Raw genomic sequence first — 16748 nt, forward strand, 5'->3', positions numbered from 1 at the left:
CCCTGGATCCCGTAAATACAACCTTATATGCACTCTCACCCACACAGAGTAACACCACCAGAGGCGCGCGCGCACACACACACTTGTGCATTCTCCAGTCCATCCCCACGCGAGCAGACAGGGAGTGAGGGCTCGCCAGCCTCATACCGGCAGGCACAGCTCGGTGGCTCCAGGATTTTGCTGCCCCTGTCTCGGGACTCCGATCCGCGGCCGCGAGCCAGACCTGTGCGTGCAGAGGGGGTTGTTGGAAGTGGGAAGGAAGAAGCGGGCGGGGGGCGGCCGCTGCTGCTCCTGACACCGCCAGTGTGTGTGCACATCTCCCCTTCGGCTTATAAAAGTTTGCCTCAGCAAGCCGAGGGGCTCCTTGCTCCCCCTCCGCTGGGGGACCCCGTCTGCTCCTCACCCTGGAGGCACCTCGGCTCTGCTCGCGGCGGGCGAAGCTGGGACCGTTCCCCGGGATTTATTGAGCTGGATTTGCATTTTGCACCATGTCTTCGTGGATCGCGGCTCCGCTGGTGGCTTTGACCGGGCTGCTGCTGTCACTTTCGGCCGGGGCTGATGTGAAGGCTCGGAGCTGCAGTGAGGTGCGGCAGGCGTATAGTGCCAAAGGCTTCAGCCTGGTCAATGTACCCTTTCAGGAAATAGCAGGTAAGGACCAAGGGTGGGCGGCATGGGATGGAGGGGGAGGATGTGGCGAGGAAATGTGTCTGCGTGTGGTTACAGCATCCCACCAGTTTCTCCTTCCTCTTTCGCTTCTGGATTAGTTGAAATGTTGTTCACTTTTGCCTGGGCTCTCCCCTGCCCCCCCAGGCTCCTTACCCGGGAGCAGGGGGCAGCTTTGCTCGCAGGCCTGCATGCTGGGCGGCTGGGGTTGGGAGCCGGGGACATGAATTGCCTCATTGTGTGTACACAGAGAATTTGGTCTGTCTCCCCCTCGGGACAGTCTGACAGGGACGGGATCCGCCAGGAATGCGCGCGCCAGAGGAGTGGCAGGGTCTGGGAGTGAGCGAGCGCTCCGCGCCCCAGTAGCGATTACACTGGTGGCCTTTGGAAACTTCGCAGAGTTGCTGCTGGGTTATTAAAGCCGGAGAGCCCGTCCTGATGGTGGGTCCAGCCTCCACTGCTGGTTCCTGCGGGGAGACAAGCTTGCCCTTTGCCAGGAGGGGCAGCGCGGGGTGGGGTTCTCCCCACTGCCTCTGCCTGCACTTTGGATCAATTTCTGGTTCACTAGCCGAGATCTGCACATACATTTGGGTTTTATGTGCGGCAGAATTTACAGGCACAGCGAAAGCGGCTCTTGTCATTGTAAATATGACTCCGGTTAGTCGAGTCTCGGCACAGACTCCCACGAGCGAGCACTGAAATCATCCCCAAGCACCAGATTCCTCCACTCTCAGCCAAGAAAAGGAGGGGAACCTGGGCAGCAGCTGCTGCTGGGGAGAGTTCCCCTGCTGTTCTGGAACATTGTTACAGCAAGTTCATTTCAACCCTTCTTTCTAAAACAGGGATTTCCCCCTCCCCGCCCAGTTTATTTGCCAGCTTTTAGCTCCAACCATATTTTACAGATCCAGACTAACACGGCTACCCCTCTGATACATATATTCATTGCATCTCTAGGACTGACTGAATAAAAACGTGCCCGGGAAAGAGAATCTTTTGGCAATCGGAGAGTAGAGCAAAAGAGAGGCAGGGGGATGACTCGGAAATGCACGGACTTGGGTTGCCCAAGCCCTCCGGAGAGGAATCCGCTTTGCGAACTCCTAACACTTTGCTGCTTGATTCTCCTGTTTGCGCCGTGAATTGGGCACTCCGTGGTTTGTTTCCTCGCTTTTTTAAAAGTTGGAAGCAGCGAATTTTTCTGTCTTTGGATTAAATAGTGCCAGTGCTGATTACTGTTTATTATCTGGCTCTTTATCATCATGATGTAAACCGCGTGGCGCAACATCTAAAGACCTTAACCATGCCAATCCATAGAACAGGAGTGCTGTTCTACAGTATCGATACATAATGGTCTTCCAGATCCCCACGTGTAAATGAACATAGCTGTACTAAGTTCCCTGGAGCCATAATTAAGAGGCACACCAGCTGAGAATCTGGCCCATTGGACAGGGACGGGAGAGTGAGGGGCCTATGCTTGTGGCAATTTAGAGACCTCTCTTCCTCCAGCTCAAGCTCTTGCTCTGCTTTCTGTGGCCCTTTTGGATTTCTTCTCGAATCGCTAATCAATTATATGAGAGCTCTCCTGTGAGCCACATGCCCTCCGAATTTCTCAGTCATGCGTTCCCTTCACTTGCAGTAATTTTCGTCTCTCAGATTGACAGTGACAGGTCAGTTTATGCCCTGTCCTGTTTTAAAAATCCTAGAGAATTTCAAACTTTTAATGGCTTTGAGTAGATCTTGTTTTCAGCTCACCCAGAAGTGTTAGTTTCTTTTCCACTCTTTTATTTTTTATTTTTTAAATCAATTAAAAGTGGCCATGCAGTGTTTAAAATATCTTACTTAAGTGTCAATTGAGCTTATAGGTTTCTATTAGTAAGTATTGAGACCTAATGGTTGGTTGCTAGTCAAATATTCACAAATAATCATAGTTAAAGTCAAGATTTCTCTTATCATCGCCTCTTTTATGCTTGTGGAATACAAAATTGATGCAGCTGTATATGATATTTTTCCTAAGCATCCTAACTTTAAAATGCAGTTGGCTTTCCTTAATGTTTAACTGCTTTGAATCCGGGTGAGATGATACTTTTAAGCAGCTTACTTGTAGACTGTGGTATACTTGATTGTTGGGAGACTGTGATTATATTTTGTTTAGGTAATGTGTTTAGCAGTATGCTGTTTTGCACATGCTGCTGAGCGCTTTTCTAATAATTGCTTGGGAAGGCTACCCTGTTGTTAAATGGAATGCTGTCTATTTGTCATTAGATCTAATTATTATAAGCATTTAATTACAACAGCCAACATAAGGATTTTATGATGCTTGGTTCGCTTGTTTGATTTAGTTTCCTTCCTGGTCCTTTTTTGACTTACATGAACTATAATTGCTGGTTAGTGAAACAATCTATTGCAGCATTAGTGTGTCAAGGTGCATCAGATTTCATACATTTAAGTAACTGCTTTATTTTCAAAGGAATTCAGTGTTGATCATTTGATAGTATGATTGAAAAGTAAATGATACATAGGTTTTTTTTTGTGTTTTTGGAGTTTAATATAGTTATACTTTTACTTCTGTTTTTTATGAAGCTACCTTTTCTACATTGGACTATTTGAACACATGTATTAATGCAAGATGATGAAAAAAATATACTAAGCTTGTGTAAATAAGATAGATACTAGACATGGAAGAACCCAAGTTAAAATTACTTGCAAAACAAAATTTGTTGAATACTAGTACACCTTATATACATAAATTAATATTAATACACCAGTGTTATTGGGATTTGCTTCTTGTAGTAAACCTGCCTCTCCCTTTCCCCCCAAAGCCAAGACTTTTTAGATAAGCTCTGTTCACACCAGTACTTCTCTTATTATTTTTAAAAGTTTTGGGGAAAATATGTTTTTTTCATAATATTTGTAGTGTTACATATGCACTGTAAGACTGTTTTTTCTGTACAGTATATTGATGCAAATGAAATATGTGTTAAAGTCAATGATAATATTATTATAATGAGCATATTTATTTGCAATTATATTGTAGGCTCCTATGTTAATGCTAAAGTTCAATGTAACTTGTGTAGTACCTATCAAATGTAGGGACTGACCCTAAATATCCTGGGTTTTTGGGGATGTTGCTCATTGAATTCCATTGCTGCAAACTACTTTGGAGTATTGCACGGAGAGGTATTCTCAAGCACTTAGGGCCAAATACTGGTCTTGCGGCAAAGCTCCAGTAGAAAAAAACTTTGCCTGGGAGTGTCTTGGTGGAAGAATCCTTACTCGCGTGTTATCACAGAAAGCAATATTGCAATATATATAATATTGATACAGATTTTCTTCCAGACATTGATATCCCTGGAACAGGTGACAGTAGCTTCAGGTTCTACTCAAGGATACCACAGTAAAACCTGTTCTCTTTAAAACTGCTAGTGAATGAATTCCATCTCTCATAGATGTGATGAGAACATTGCATCAGAGTGTCACAAAATAAACGTTGTGTAAAAATATTGAAAGGATAACGACTTTGTCTATTTAAATGATGGTGTCACAAATACAACAAAATTATTACTTGTACTGAGTACACTCTTCAGGCTTCTTGTGGAGGATGGTGTTATTGTGTGTGTATGTAAGAGTATCAGAATCTGACCCTTTAAGATATTTTATATGAAAATGAAATGTCATAGTAAAAAAATCTGTCAACAATACTTGTTAAATTCAAACCACGATTTCAATAACTTTAAGCATCTGACTTAAGGCAATGAAAACTGAACGTTCAAAGTTAAAGTTGGAGCATGTCCTTAACTCACATTGTTCAGAATAAAATGCTCCACAATTTAAAAGCCAAGGCAGTGTCTGAATTATGCTTTTTCTATTTAAATGAGATCCTTAGCCTTATTTAAACCTCTTTGTTCAGTTCTCTTGTTTACTTAAACAATGAAGTATTTTATTGCAACATTTGAAATACAGATTGTTTATCAGAGAGATCAGGATGTCTGTTTTGGAGTAAATCTTGAATAACTGAGTAATTACAGTGTTCCTTGGAAAAATTATTGAAAGGTTTGGAATTCTAAATATTACTTCAAAAGTTTGTAAGTCTGTTCTCCTGTGGAAATGAAGAGAAGGGTAAGATTCAGTCAACCAAGAGGCACTACAGTGAAATTAGTGAGAGCAGAATCAAGCCCTTTATTTTGAAGGTCACGAGTCTCCTAAAGTTAACTTTGACAAAGTGTCTTTACAATGGCAAGATAGGGAGCACTAGATTAAAGGGGAAAAAAAGCCCATTCACCACCCAAAACAAAACAAACAACTCCAGCGTCTTGTAGGCTCTAAAACAATAATTAAAACTACTGCATAATCATTCATGTAATTGAGATATTCATTTGTGTCAGAAGCAGCCAAAAAGCTTTTTCTTCGTGTTTCCTCCTCCTTACTTATCCTTAGAATGCAATGACTGATTGCCAGAAGACCACTGGGAAAGCCTGGTGGTCAAACTAGTGTCAAGCAACTTATTATTTAGTTGTAAGTTCTACTGCCATCTCCATTGAAGTAAATGGGAGCACTATGAGCAGACTGGCTTTATAACTGGACACAAAGGGAGATTGAAAAAGGCTAAGGACCTGCTTCAGATCTCTGAACAGTACGAATCGGAAGTAATGACTGAAATCAGTGCAGTTACACTGTTGTAATTTTGTGAAATCAATATTGGGTTCTTAGAGATTAATGCATCCTTGAAATGTGTTCAGTGCAAAGACTGAAGTGGGGATGGGATTTTATGTGATCTTTGCACTAACTCTGTGCTAGGGCTGCCATTGCCTGGTTTAGCCCTGGTGCAAGTTAGAATAGCCTTGTGGGCTGCCCTAACTTGTGTCTGGCTCATGATCTCTATGAACCATTCCAATAGCCATGACATAAAATAATGCTGTTGTCACACCTTCCCACTTTGATAATCCCCCATCTAACTGTCTGCTCTGGAGGCTTCTTTAGGGGATGGGTAGTGCCTGCTATTCTGACTCGGCAGCAGCTGGAAATACCCAATGGAGAAACTATTATGGCAGCTTTACAGCCACTTAATGCCAACAGATCCTGTGTAAAGTGGCCACAGGTCAACCATTAATTGAGTCCTTAGGTTATATCTACACGGCAGTGCAAACCCAGGGTTCAAACTCAGGCTGTAGCCTAACCTCGCTTCCATCTACACACAAATCATGATAACCCAGGCTTGGACCCAAGGTCCCAGGACCCCACGGTGATGGAGAGTCCAAGCCTGAGTCAAGTCAGGACCCAGGGCAAGCCCTACTGCTTTGCAGTATAGAGGGAGCCCCACTGGACTTGTGCTCTGGGTGTCCACTAAAAGTATCTCTCAATCCCATGGGCTGACTTTCTTTGTCTTCTGGCCAGTCAAGCTTGGTGGACAGTCAAGTTTTCCCACACTGTACCATGAACGAAGGGCCAGAGCAGCCACATTTTAGGATGGGGTAAGAAGTCTGGGATACAGGTAGTAGGACTTGATCTCGCATAATACAGTGTAGACACTGGAGCCCCAGGCTCGGATCTAGGGTTCAGTTATTTCCAACTTGGGGTTACAAATGAATGTAGATGCTCAAGCCCGAGGTTAACAAACCTGGATGTGTTAACTTGAGTTCTACTAACCGTGGACTTACAATGAAGTGTAGACATACCCTGAGGTATATTCTGCAATAAAAGACCTGTGGTTGTGTGGCTATAAAATTTTAATATAGATGCTGAGGCTGAAGCTTAGGCTCTGAGATCCCATACAGAAAGGTTTAAGAAGCCAGGTTCCAGCCGAAGCCTGTTCATCTACACTGCAATTTTATAGCCTTGCACCCCTAGTGTGCTGACCTGGGCCAGCAGCGGCTGTGCCACGACTCTTTTATCATAGCGTAGGTGTACTCTGAGTGTCATTCTGTCCGCTATTCCATATTGTTTTTACATTGACAAATAGCAAGAAGATATTATGTACCAGGGATTGGCAACTTTTGGCATGTAGCTCGCCAGGGTAAGCACCCTAGAAGGCTGGGCTGGTTTGTTTACCTGCCACGTCTGCAGGTTCAGCTGATCGCGGCTCCCACTGCTCCAGGCCAATGGGGGCTGCAGGAAGGGGCGCGGGCCGAGGGATGTGGGAGCCACAATCGGCCGAACCTGCGGACGCGGCAGGTAAACAAACCGACCCGGCCCGCCAGGGTGCTACCCTGGTGAGCCGTTTGCCAAAGGTTGCAGATCCCCGTTATATACAGTACCCAGAAAAATGGAATAGTTCTGAATGCTTGTTGGATAACTATATAATTGCTTTTTCTAAAGAGAACTAGTTACCAAGTAGTACAGAATGAAATCGGTGAGACTACTCACTACATACTGATAAGCATGTGCATAAGTATTCTCATGATCGGGGCCAAAGCCCTTTTAGGCCATGATCTTGCAGTCACATATGTACATGCTTCATGTTGCATACGTAAGCAATCCCACTGAACTGAGTGGTATTATTCATTTGATGATTGCCTGTTCTGTTCATTACCTCTGAAGCACCTGGCATTGGCCACCATTGGAAGACAGGATACTGGACTAGATTGACCAATATGACCATTTTTATGTTCTTATGTACTTGTGTTCATAATACCAAATACTTATGTAAGTGCAGGATTAGGGCATTTGAGAAAAAAATTCCCAGAAATGTCTAAGCCAAGTCACCATCTGTATTAATTTTTTAAACCATCCTTTAAACAGGCCAAAATTGTGTTTACGTTTGTTTGTTTCATTTAACTCATAAAAATTGCTTTCGGACTGAGAACTTAAACTTTAAATCCCAACTTCTGGAGTTCCAGAGCATGATTTATATGGTGGAATTCTAAATCCTGAAAAGAGGGATTTAAAATGGAGATGTCAGTAGCAATGCTATAATAATTAGGGTAACACTGAACTTCAGTACCTTGTACTATTGTACTGTAGTTATTTTTTACTTTCTGTTTACATTCAGATTTACAATTGAAGAACACATATAAAGCTATAGTACTCTTACATTACTAAGTGCTAATGTGTTTTACTGCTACTTTAGTACTTATTTCATCATATGGTATCTTATATTGTTCAGAGACTTAGTGATGGTCAGACACCAAAGTGGTCATGCACTGTGGTTAAAAGCTCAGACCATTCTTTTTATATGACTGCTATAAAGAATATATGCATTTCATTAATATTACGACATGGCTCTCATAAAAGGTCAGTTTCAGCTGAATGTACTGTTACTTGCAAATGGCAAATCTTATAACAAGTGATCAACAATAAAAACTTTTCTAGATAATTTGTCTTAAAAATTACCACCTGCTAGTTCATTTGAATGACTTGAGGATCTTACCATATCACTTAAAGATCACTGGTTTATTCTGCATGATATATGTTAGAAAACTATGCATACTAATCTTTCTTTCTGCTTAGTAAAGTAAAAATGTATAATTATGTTAATGTTTCCAGTTGAAATAAGAGGCTTGGTACTTAAAACTCCATTACAGTGCCAAAGTATCTGCACTCATATTACCAGCAAAATGAAATTACGTTTTCAATGAACTATGACTTTGTGATACCCTTCATACCTGGTTAATGGTCCTATCTCTCTGGAAAAGGAATGCTCAGCTTAGAATAGTGACCATTTGTACTATCAAGCATAATTATTTTAGCAGTTTAAAAATATATGTCTACACATACTCCGAAGCACTGCATGTCAAGGCTAGTGTTTAAGAGCAGGATAGTTATGCTAAACTGGTGAATACATAAGAAGATGCCCAAGGAATTGAAAATGTACTGCAGATGGTAGCAAAACATATACATGGTATAATTCTTGAACTTATAATTTTCTGTATGTAAGACTTTAAACTTATGGAATTAAAGTTAATTTCCTTTGCAGTTTAATGCTACAGAGTTTCTTCAAGCACACCAGAAAACTCAGTTATTTCTAAGAAAACTGAATCTCTTTTTAGCCCTTGGTAATAGAGTAAAACTGTTGTTAAAGACCACCAGCCCTCTGAAGTGCAGTTTGTTTTCACCAACATGACCTTTTACTTCAAGCAAAGTAAAACAGTGCTTTATTTCCTTGAAAGATTTTGAAATACTGTGATTTGGAAGAAAGAGCATTCTAGGCAATTACTGTAATTCTAAACACAATAGAGGCAAACAAAACTAAGAATATTACGGATCCTACCCTGCTCAACGTTAACTCCTACTGCTAACCACATTCATAGTAGTAATTCAGACTTTATATTACACATCACAGACCCTGTCTCCTGTGCGCTAAGTTAGAAAGTTATTAATAATACCTGAACTTTCTTCTTAGAGCCTTTGGGAAACATTCCCTGTTAATCTGCTGTAGGTACCACATGTGCCCAGAAGGAGGCTCTACTGTGTAATTTAGGCCTATAGAGAGAATACCTCAAGCTACATTTTAGCCCAGTTATTGTGGAATTGATTTTCATGGCTCATGACAGAAGCTGTTTTCAGCCCATGAAAAGGAAGTGGCTAAGGCTGATACTTCTAACACAAACAGCAAATTGCTCTATGGCTTTCATAGACTGCAAGGTCTGTTACCTTAAAGTTCTAATGGCCTTTTAACAGTGTTTCCAGCTGAGCAGCAGATGTAAAAGATACTGGATGCTGAGAGCTAGGTTTTTTTTCCACTCTGAAAAAAACATTTTTACAGACACTGTACTAACAATGGAGCCTAGGACCTGTTCAGTGACCTGTTGAGTTTAAAATAGCAGGACAAGTCTTCTGAAATGAATTAAAATCTTGACTATTTTTTACAGGTGCCTTATAGGGATATTACTGTTTCTTTGGTAAGATCTGGTTAGTGTAATAAAATCTTATATATGTAATCGTGCCTGTCGTCCTGAGTGCTCCCAAAGCAATATACAAATCATATATACAAAGCACCAGTGAATTACAGCCACTTCTGGGATGGAAAATCAGAAAACAAACAATGGCACACTACTAAGATGGGTATTTACAGACCAGACAGGATCTCTATTTTTGTGGTTCCATCACATGCATTAATAAATGGTCTAGAACTCAGTTTATCTGCATCATAAAACTGAAAGGCTGAGTCAATCCTGTCAGCTCCTACAGTTCCTGGGAATCTAGGTATTTCAAACCTGAGGCGTAATCAGTTAAGGTATATCCTCCAACTCAGAAGCTAGAGATCCATTTGAATGTATATCTCCGGTCTGCTGTAACATCGGGCCAGAATTCAGACTGTATATGGCAATACCGTTGGTCATAGTTACTGAGCTCGCTGCCTTTCTGACCCTTTTCCAGGTGTCTCTAAGTGAATCCCAGCAGGTATCAGGCCTCATGCCCTCACCTTTTCTGGAGCAAAATCTTGTGATTCTTGGAGTCATAGGCCAGGTCATAGGTTCTTGTATCCTGAGTTCCAACCATGCCTACTAATGGACCCAGTATCTTCTTTCTTTTCGGAGTCTTTAGCTAGTGGTGAATACAGTGACCTGAAATAGCCTTCTTAAACCATTTTTTTTTAATATTAGCAGTAGCAACAAGGGATAACATATTAGAAAAAGATTATTAAAACAATAAGAGGTAAGCACACATGTCTATCTTACCTAAAATCTAATCTTCTTGACAGGGGTCTCTGTTAGGCCTGCCACATTTGAAGGCTCTGAGTTCTCCTTAGCTCAAAATCCTGCCTCCCCCATTGAGGGAATCTGATTCTTTAAATACAAGCAAAGTCTTTTAAGTTCTTTTCCTGGATTTGGATCTGCTCCCCAAAACCAGTTTGGAAAGCTCAACTGGATATTGGAGATAGAATTTCAAAGTACATATCTGTTACAGTGCCCAGCAAACACTTAAGGACCATGCATATCAGGATCTGCCGCACATTTCCTGATAATCCTGTAACTGAATTAACTCTACATATATGAGCACACAGGAAACATCCTTACAACAATCAAGCAAACAAAACAGAATAATAATTAATAAATTATTACAGGCCAGCTCCAAATCCTTCAAAGCATTACTTTCCAAATATGTAGATTTATTATCTGAAAAGTAGTTAATATAAAATCCTGGACTATAAGTAACTTCTGTAACAACCAGTTAATCATTGCCCTTTGATTTTGTCATTTAAATACATTTTTTAGTTTATATTCTCCAAAATGAAAAATAGTGTAGAAATTAGGTTGAGCTTCAAGGTATCGAGGGGATTTGAAAGTATTTTATAATATGTTGTATATCACTCACAATATTCTTCTAACTGAGCAATTCATATTTATTTCAGGAGCATTATGACAATATTATTCTCATCAGAAGTTGGAGGTTTCCATAAAACATTAATGCTTACAGTTGCTAGATTTGGATTCAAAACAATCTTTTTGTGCCCTGGATCCAAAATTCATCCATGGTGTGTTGTTGGGACAGTCCTTGTGGCTGTAAAAGATAGTGGCATTGGAATCTCAGGAGGGAACTCTCACAATATTTTGGATGCAGTAGCTGCATTAGAGGAGGGGGCCAGTGGGATGGTTCAGGTGGAAGGATTAGGACTGCGTGTAGGTGTATTGTAGAAAAGGTGCTGATGTTGGTGTGAGTCTTGTGCACGTTGGGGGGGGGGGGCAGAAGGGCAGGAGTGCTTCTCCTTCCCATCAACTCCTGGGAAAATGTTCATTGTGCAATCACCCTCTTAAAATATATCTTCCCCTCTCCCAGTGCTGAGTGCTGTGTAGAGGGCTGGAGAAAGGGAACACTGAAGAACTTCTGCAAGGGGTTGGTTAAGGGGTTGGATGAGGGTAAGAGAAAGGGAGCAGAACTTCTTTCCATTCATGCTGTTGCTCCAACTAGGTCCTAATACCTATGGATTGTGTTATTTTTCCCCAGTTAACCAGAGTGCAGTGATGCTCCCTAGTGACTTAACCTGGAAAAGATATTAATGTATTTCTATCATGATTTCTTCACTTGATAGAGTTGCACTAGTAGTTAGTTCCACTGTCAAACATTTACTTCAGCTTCATAGCTTACTACCTTCTACAATATTATTGCTACTTTGAGCTGTGGCTATTTGTCAGTAATAAGCTATTGCTGCGCAGAGTTGGGAAAACACATGTAGTTCTGCTGGCTTCCAGCTGTACTGAGTTGAGGGGCATAGATGTTCCATAATGGCTAATGTGACTGCTTGACAAGCACTAAGGAGCACTAGAAACTTTAAGTTAAGGCCTTTTCTCAGCTCCTGTTTAACACAGCTATCTTGGAAATTATGTTTTTTCAGTCCTGCTGTGCTGCTGGGACTTGTCCTATCCTCTCTAAAGTCCTTTTAGGATGAAGGTAGAAGGCAGCCTATTCCTGATGGATGCCTGAAGAGCCTGCAGTTAGGAGAGGCCCTTTCCCTCAGAAGACTCAGGGGAGGCTACAGAGGGGGTGTGTGGGGGGGGCAGCTGGTCCAAGTTGTTAGGAACAGGAGGAGGATAAACCAGTGGATTTCTTCAGAGGTGTCTAATCTCAGAATGCAGCGTCCTGGGGTTGTTGGAGGGATTGGGACAGCGGGGGAGTAGTTGGGTAAAATGGGAGGTTGGGAGGATAAGGAGAGGCTTGAAATGAAGGTAGCTCGTGCTTCACAATATGAGTTCAAAATGAAACTGCAAGGAACCCCATTGCAAACTTAACCTTGCAGCTGTTGTGTAGTCCCACATATTATCCTCACGTGTGCTGTACACACCGGTGGTCTGTGATGGCTACCAATTAGTTTCCAGGGAGTGTTTTTTAACCTAAAAAGCTGTAAATGATTTACATCCTGGCAATCTGATAGACTGCCACTTTCCCTTTGTGGTGGTACAGTGGAAGTTGCCATGGGCTGGAGCTATATTTGGTATAATTTAGAAGGTGGCATTCTTGTGTGGTATCCTTGTTTTTGGAATTTGTTTCTGCATTGGTGATCTTCAGTATATACTATAAAAGTCACCTATTCCCCCAGGCTTTTGCTTGGGGGCTGTGAAGAGGGCTGGACAGAGTCAGATACGTTGGTGATAGGTACCAATATAAGAACCTGCACTGGCGATCATGGGAAGGAAACTAGGGACTGTTTTTTTCATTGTTCTTCTAGTCATCATGTCTTCATAGCTGGTATGTTGAGTGTTGCAGGTACCTGCTAGTTTTGTTGCACTTAGAAATTTGGGGTTTATTGGAAAAATGGGGTGGTGGTAGATGAGGAAGCTGTTTGATTTATTTATTTGTTTTAACTTTTAAAAAGCTCACTGCATACCAGATGGCACCCACGCAAAGTTCTGTCCACCTCTGACAAATATTTTAAACAAAAACACAATAGTGGAGATGTTGAAACATAATTTGTCCAAAGCAGTAGCACTTCTCCCAGACTATCACATCTCATCTAATCCCCAGTTAGCAGGCTTTAGAGGTGTTCATTTTTAACTTTGTGAGTGTATTTGCTTTTAAATTTGTGTTAGTACTTACAGAGCTGGGAAGGTGCAATAACAAATGAAAATAAAGTTGTGATGTCTACATACACTCTTTAAAATGGCCACACTTAAAGTTTCTTTCTTGTCTCCCCTTTTAAGCATTTAAGAAATCTCTCTCTAACTGATGGACTCATTCAAAACTGAAGAAACTTTAAATACAGCACAAGTACTGTAGAATGAATGTGTACTACATATATATACACATTGATACACTTATAAAAAATTGTACATATAGTATGAATATTTCCTTCCCTAAATTTACAAATACGCAGGCCAATACTGACCTAAAGTACTAGATTCTTCTATGTGTGAACAATTTTGGATCCTGGGATGAAAAGGGAAATATAAAATCAGCATTGTAAAGAAATAGGAAAAATGTCTCTTCAGTAGTTTTTGGCTCATACTGTATTTTCTTTAACCAATTAGAGCTGTGACATTTACACTGCTTAATCTGCTCTAAACTTGCATAGCATGTGTGTATTTTAAATAGTTTTGAAAATGTAAAAGAAAAAAATAAGGTAGGCCTAGTTGAGAAAACTTCTTTAAAAACAAATCTTCTGTTCTCTTTGGTAAAGCAGAGACTCCTCTTTTAGCAGCAACAACGGCAAAAAAAGCAGGAAAGGCAATCTGCACTAATATAAGGTGCAAAATGGGTTGCAGTGGCTCAACAGAGATTTAGCTGTTTCTGAGCAGAAAATCAAAATCTAATTTAAAAAAGAAGGTATTTAAAAATTGGCAGAAGGGAGCTTTATTTCTTGAATTGATGAAAAGCCAGGAACTATATTCTTTGACTGCTTCTGTTACAAGATAGTCTGTCATGCTGGCTATGGCCTAGCAATTAGCATTGTTAATTGAATATGTAGAACATAACTAAAATGCATTGATTAAATGCAAACACCTGTCTTTGAACTATAGCCTGGCTGATGCAGTGAGAAGATACCCCAAAATGTTTTCCTGAAACTGAAAACCGAAACAGTGATTAGTTTGTTCTTAAAGCTGATCTTCAGAAGTCAAAGTCCTTTCTTTTAATAAGAACCCCCCAAAACACTTTAGTCTTTTTTACAGAGGTGCCACACACACACTATAAAATGCACATAATTTGACTCTGACCTGGCTGGTTGTGGGTACATAGGTTCTGCAGTTAGCAGTATCAGAATAGTGCACTCAAGATCTAAGACCAAATTCATGACCTTTTCCATATCCATACAACCCTATGAGGTGTAACTAAGGGCAGGATTTGGCTAGTGTTGTCACCTGCTTGGTTTTCACTTGGACTGTCATACACAGATAAGTAAGAGTTAATAGAACAGAAGTACTTCATATCTCTTTTGCCTGTAAAGGGTTAACAAGATCAGTGAGCCTGGCTGTCACCTGACCAGAGGACCAATCATAGGACAGGATACTTTCAAATCTTGAGGGAGGGAAGTTTTTGTGTGTGCTGTTAGATTTTGGTTGTTTTTCTCTCTGGGTTCTGTGAGTGAGCAGACGTGCAACCAGGTTTTTCTCCAGTCTCCCTGATACAGGTTCTTATAGATTCAAAATAGTAAGTATTAGGTGGTAAGGCGAGTTATGTTTGTTTTCTTTATTTGCAAATGTGTATTTGGCTGGGAGGAGTTCAAATGTGTATTTGGCTGGACGGAGTTCAAATTTGTATTTTGCTGAAAGGATTTTAATTTGTACTTGTATACTTAGGCTGGGAGGGTATTCCCAGCGTCTATAGCTGAAAGACCTTGTAACATATTCCATCTTAAATTTACAAAGATAATTTTTACTGTTTTTCCTTCTTTAATTAAAAGCTTTTCTTGTTTAAGAACCTAATTGTTTTTTTATTGTGGTGAGACCCCAGGGGACTGGGTCTGGATCCACCAGGGAATAGGTGGGGAGAAAGGAGAGAAGGGGGAGAGAGGTTAATTTTCTCTCTTTGTTAGGATTACTTTCTTTCTCAGGGAAAGTCTGGGAGAGGGAGAGAGAAGGAGGGGGGAAGGTGAATTTTCCTCTTTGTTTTAAGATTCAAGGAGTTTGAATCACAGTAATCTTCCAGGGTAACCCAGGGAGGGGAAGCCTGGGAGAGGCAATGGTGAGGGAAAGGGTTTACTTTCCTTGTGTTAAGATCCAGAGGGACTGGGTCTTGGGGGTCCCTGGGCAAGGTTTTGGGGGGGACCAGAGTGTACCAGGCACTGGAATTTCTGGTTGGTGGCAGCGTTACAAGTACTAAGCTGGTAATTGAGCTTAGAGGAATTCATGCTGGTACCCCATCTTTTGGACACTAAGGTTCGAGTGGAGAATTATACCATGACATGGTGTGCAGCATGTGGGATAGATAGATAAGATAGAATCCAAAAGCCAGGGAGGTTTTTATTTCTCTCCCTGCTAGCTATCTGCAGGCAGACTGAGGTTTGGGTTTAGAAGCAAAAGCCAGTAGGATTTTTTCTTTCTCTTTCCCTGCCAGCTGTGTGTAAAGCAGGCTAGAGGAGATTGTTTTTAAAAGCAAAGGTCTGCAAGTTTTTTGGTCTCTCCCTTCTGAGTACTCTGAAGGCAGAGACATTAAGTTTAACAAGGGTCTTTTGTTAAACAAAGGGACTCCAGCTGTGAGTCACCATACACCAGCAAAACACATTTGCAAATGAATGGTTTTTTTTCTTTCAAACTCTGTCGGGAATAGCTAGGTAGAAGGAGTTAAAAAAAAAGGCTCTGTTGCTAAGCAACCCTGAGGCAGCAACAAAGAAGCAGCATTTCAGGCAGTAAACACCAGAGGGCGCCCCAACACAAGAAAGCAGAAACCATGACTACCAAGGACACCCTGAAACAGGAACGGGCAAAACAGGAGGCAGAGGGACAAATCAAAGACGCAGACCACAAGCGAGACATGGAAAAGAAACTAAAGAACTAGAAATAAAACAAAAAGAGATGGAGCTGAGAGAAAGAGAAAGAGAGGCTGCCCACAGGAGAGAGCTGGAGATAAAAGAAAGAGGGAGGGAAGAGAGAGAAAAAGACAAAGAGGTGGCCCACAAAAGAGAACAAGAAGACAAAGAGGCAGCCCACAGAAGACAGATAGAACTCCAGAGGGAGGCCCACCAGCAGGCCCTGGCATTAGAACTGGCTAAGCAGAAGAACACAGCCGATCCTAGCAACCCTTCGCCAGTTATTGTTCCACATCCCAAGAAATTTCCCACCTACAAGGCAGGTGATGACACTGAGGCCTTCCTAGAAAATTTTGAAAGGACCTGCCATCGGTACAGCATCACTGAAGACCAGTGCATGATAGAGCTGAGGCCACTGCTTAGTGAACTCCTAGCAGAGGTGGGGGCTGAAATGCCTAAGGAGAACATGAACTATTATAAACTTTTTCAAACCAAGGCCAGAATGAGAATGGGGCTAACACCTGAGCATGCCCGTCGGAGGTTCAGAGCCCTAAGGTGGAAACCAGATGTGTCATTCACCCGACACACCTACCACATTGGAAAGAATTATGATGCCTGGATATCAGGAGCCAATGTTGAATCTCTGGACGACATGCACCTTCTAATACAATTGGAGCAGTTCTTAGAGGGTGTTCCTGAGGAAATAGAAAGGTATATCCTAGATGGGAAGCCCAAAACTGTAACTGAGGCGGGG

General features: G+C 41.5%; 1 protein-coding gene across 2 annotated transcripts in view; it reads left to right on the forward strand.

Annotated features, from left to right (window-relative positions):
* The first annotated feature begins 109 nt into the window (after positions 1-109).
* GPC6 (glypican 6) overlaps positions 110-16748 on the forward strand; it is a 1184479-nt gene continuing 1167840 nt past the window's right edge. For both annotated transcript variants that reach the window (XM_030567367.1, XM_030567376.1), the window contains exon 1: positions 110-648. In XM_030567367.1, the coding sequence (XP_030423227.1) occupies positions 489-648 (160 nt within the window). In that variant the 5' untranslated portion in view covers positions 110-488. The remainder of the gene's footprint in view (positions 649-16748) is intronic.

The sequence above is a fragment of the Gopherus evgoodei genome, chromosome 1, assembly GCF_007399415.2.
Source record: "Gopherus evgoodei ecotype Sinaloan lineage chromosome 1, rGopEvg1_v1.p, whole genome shotgun sequence".
NCBI lineage: Eukaryota > Metazoa > Chordata > Testudines > Testudinidae > Gopherus > Gopherus evgoodei.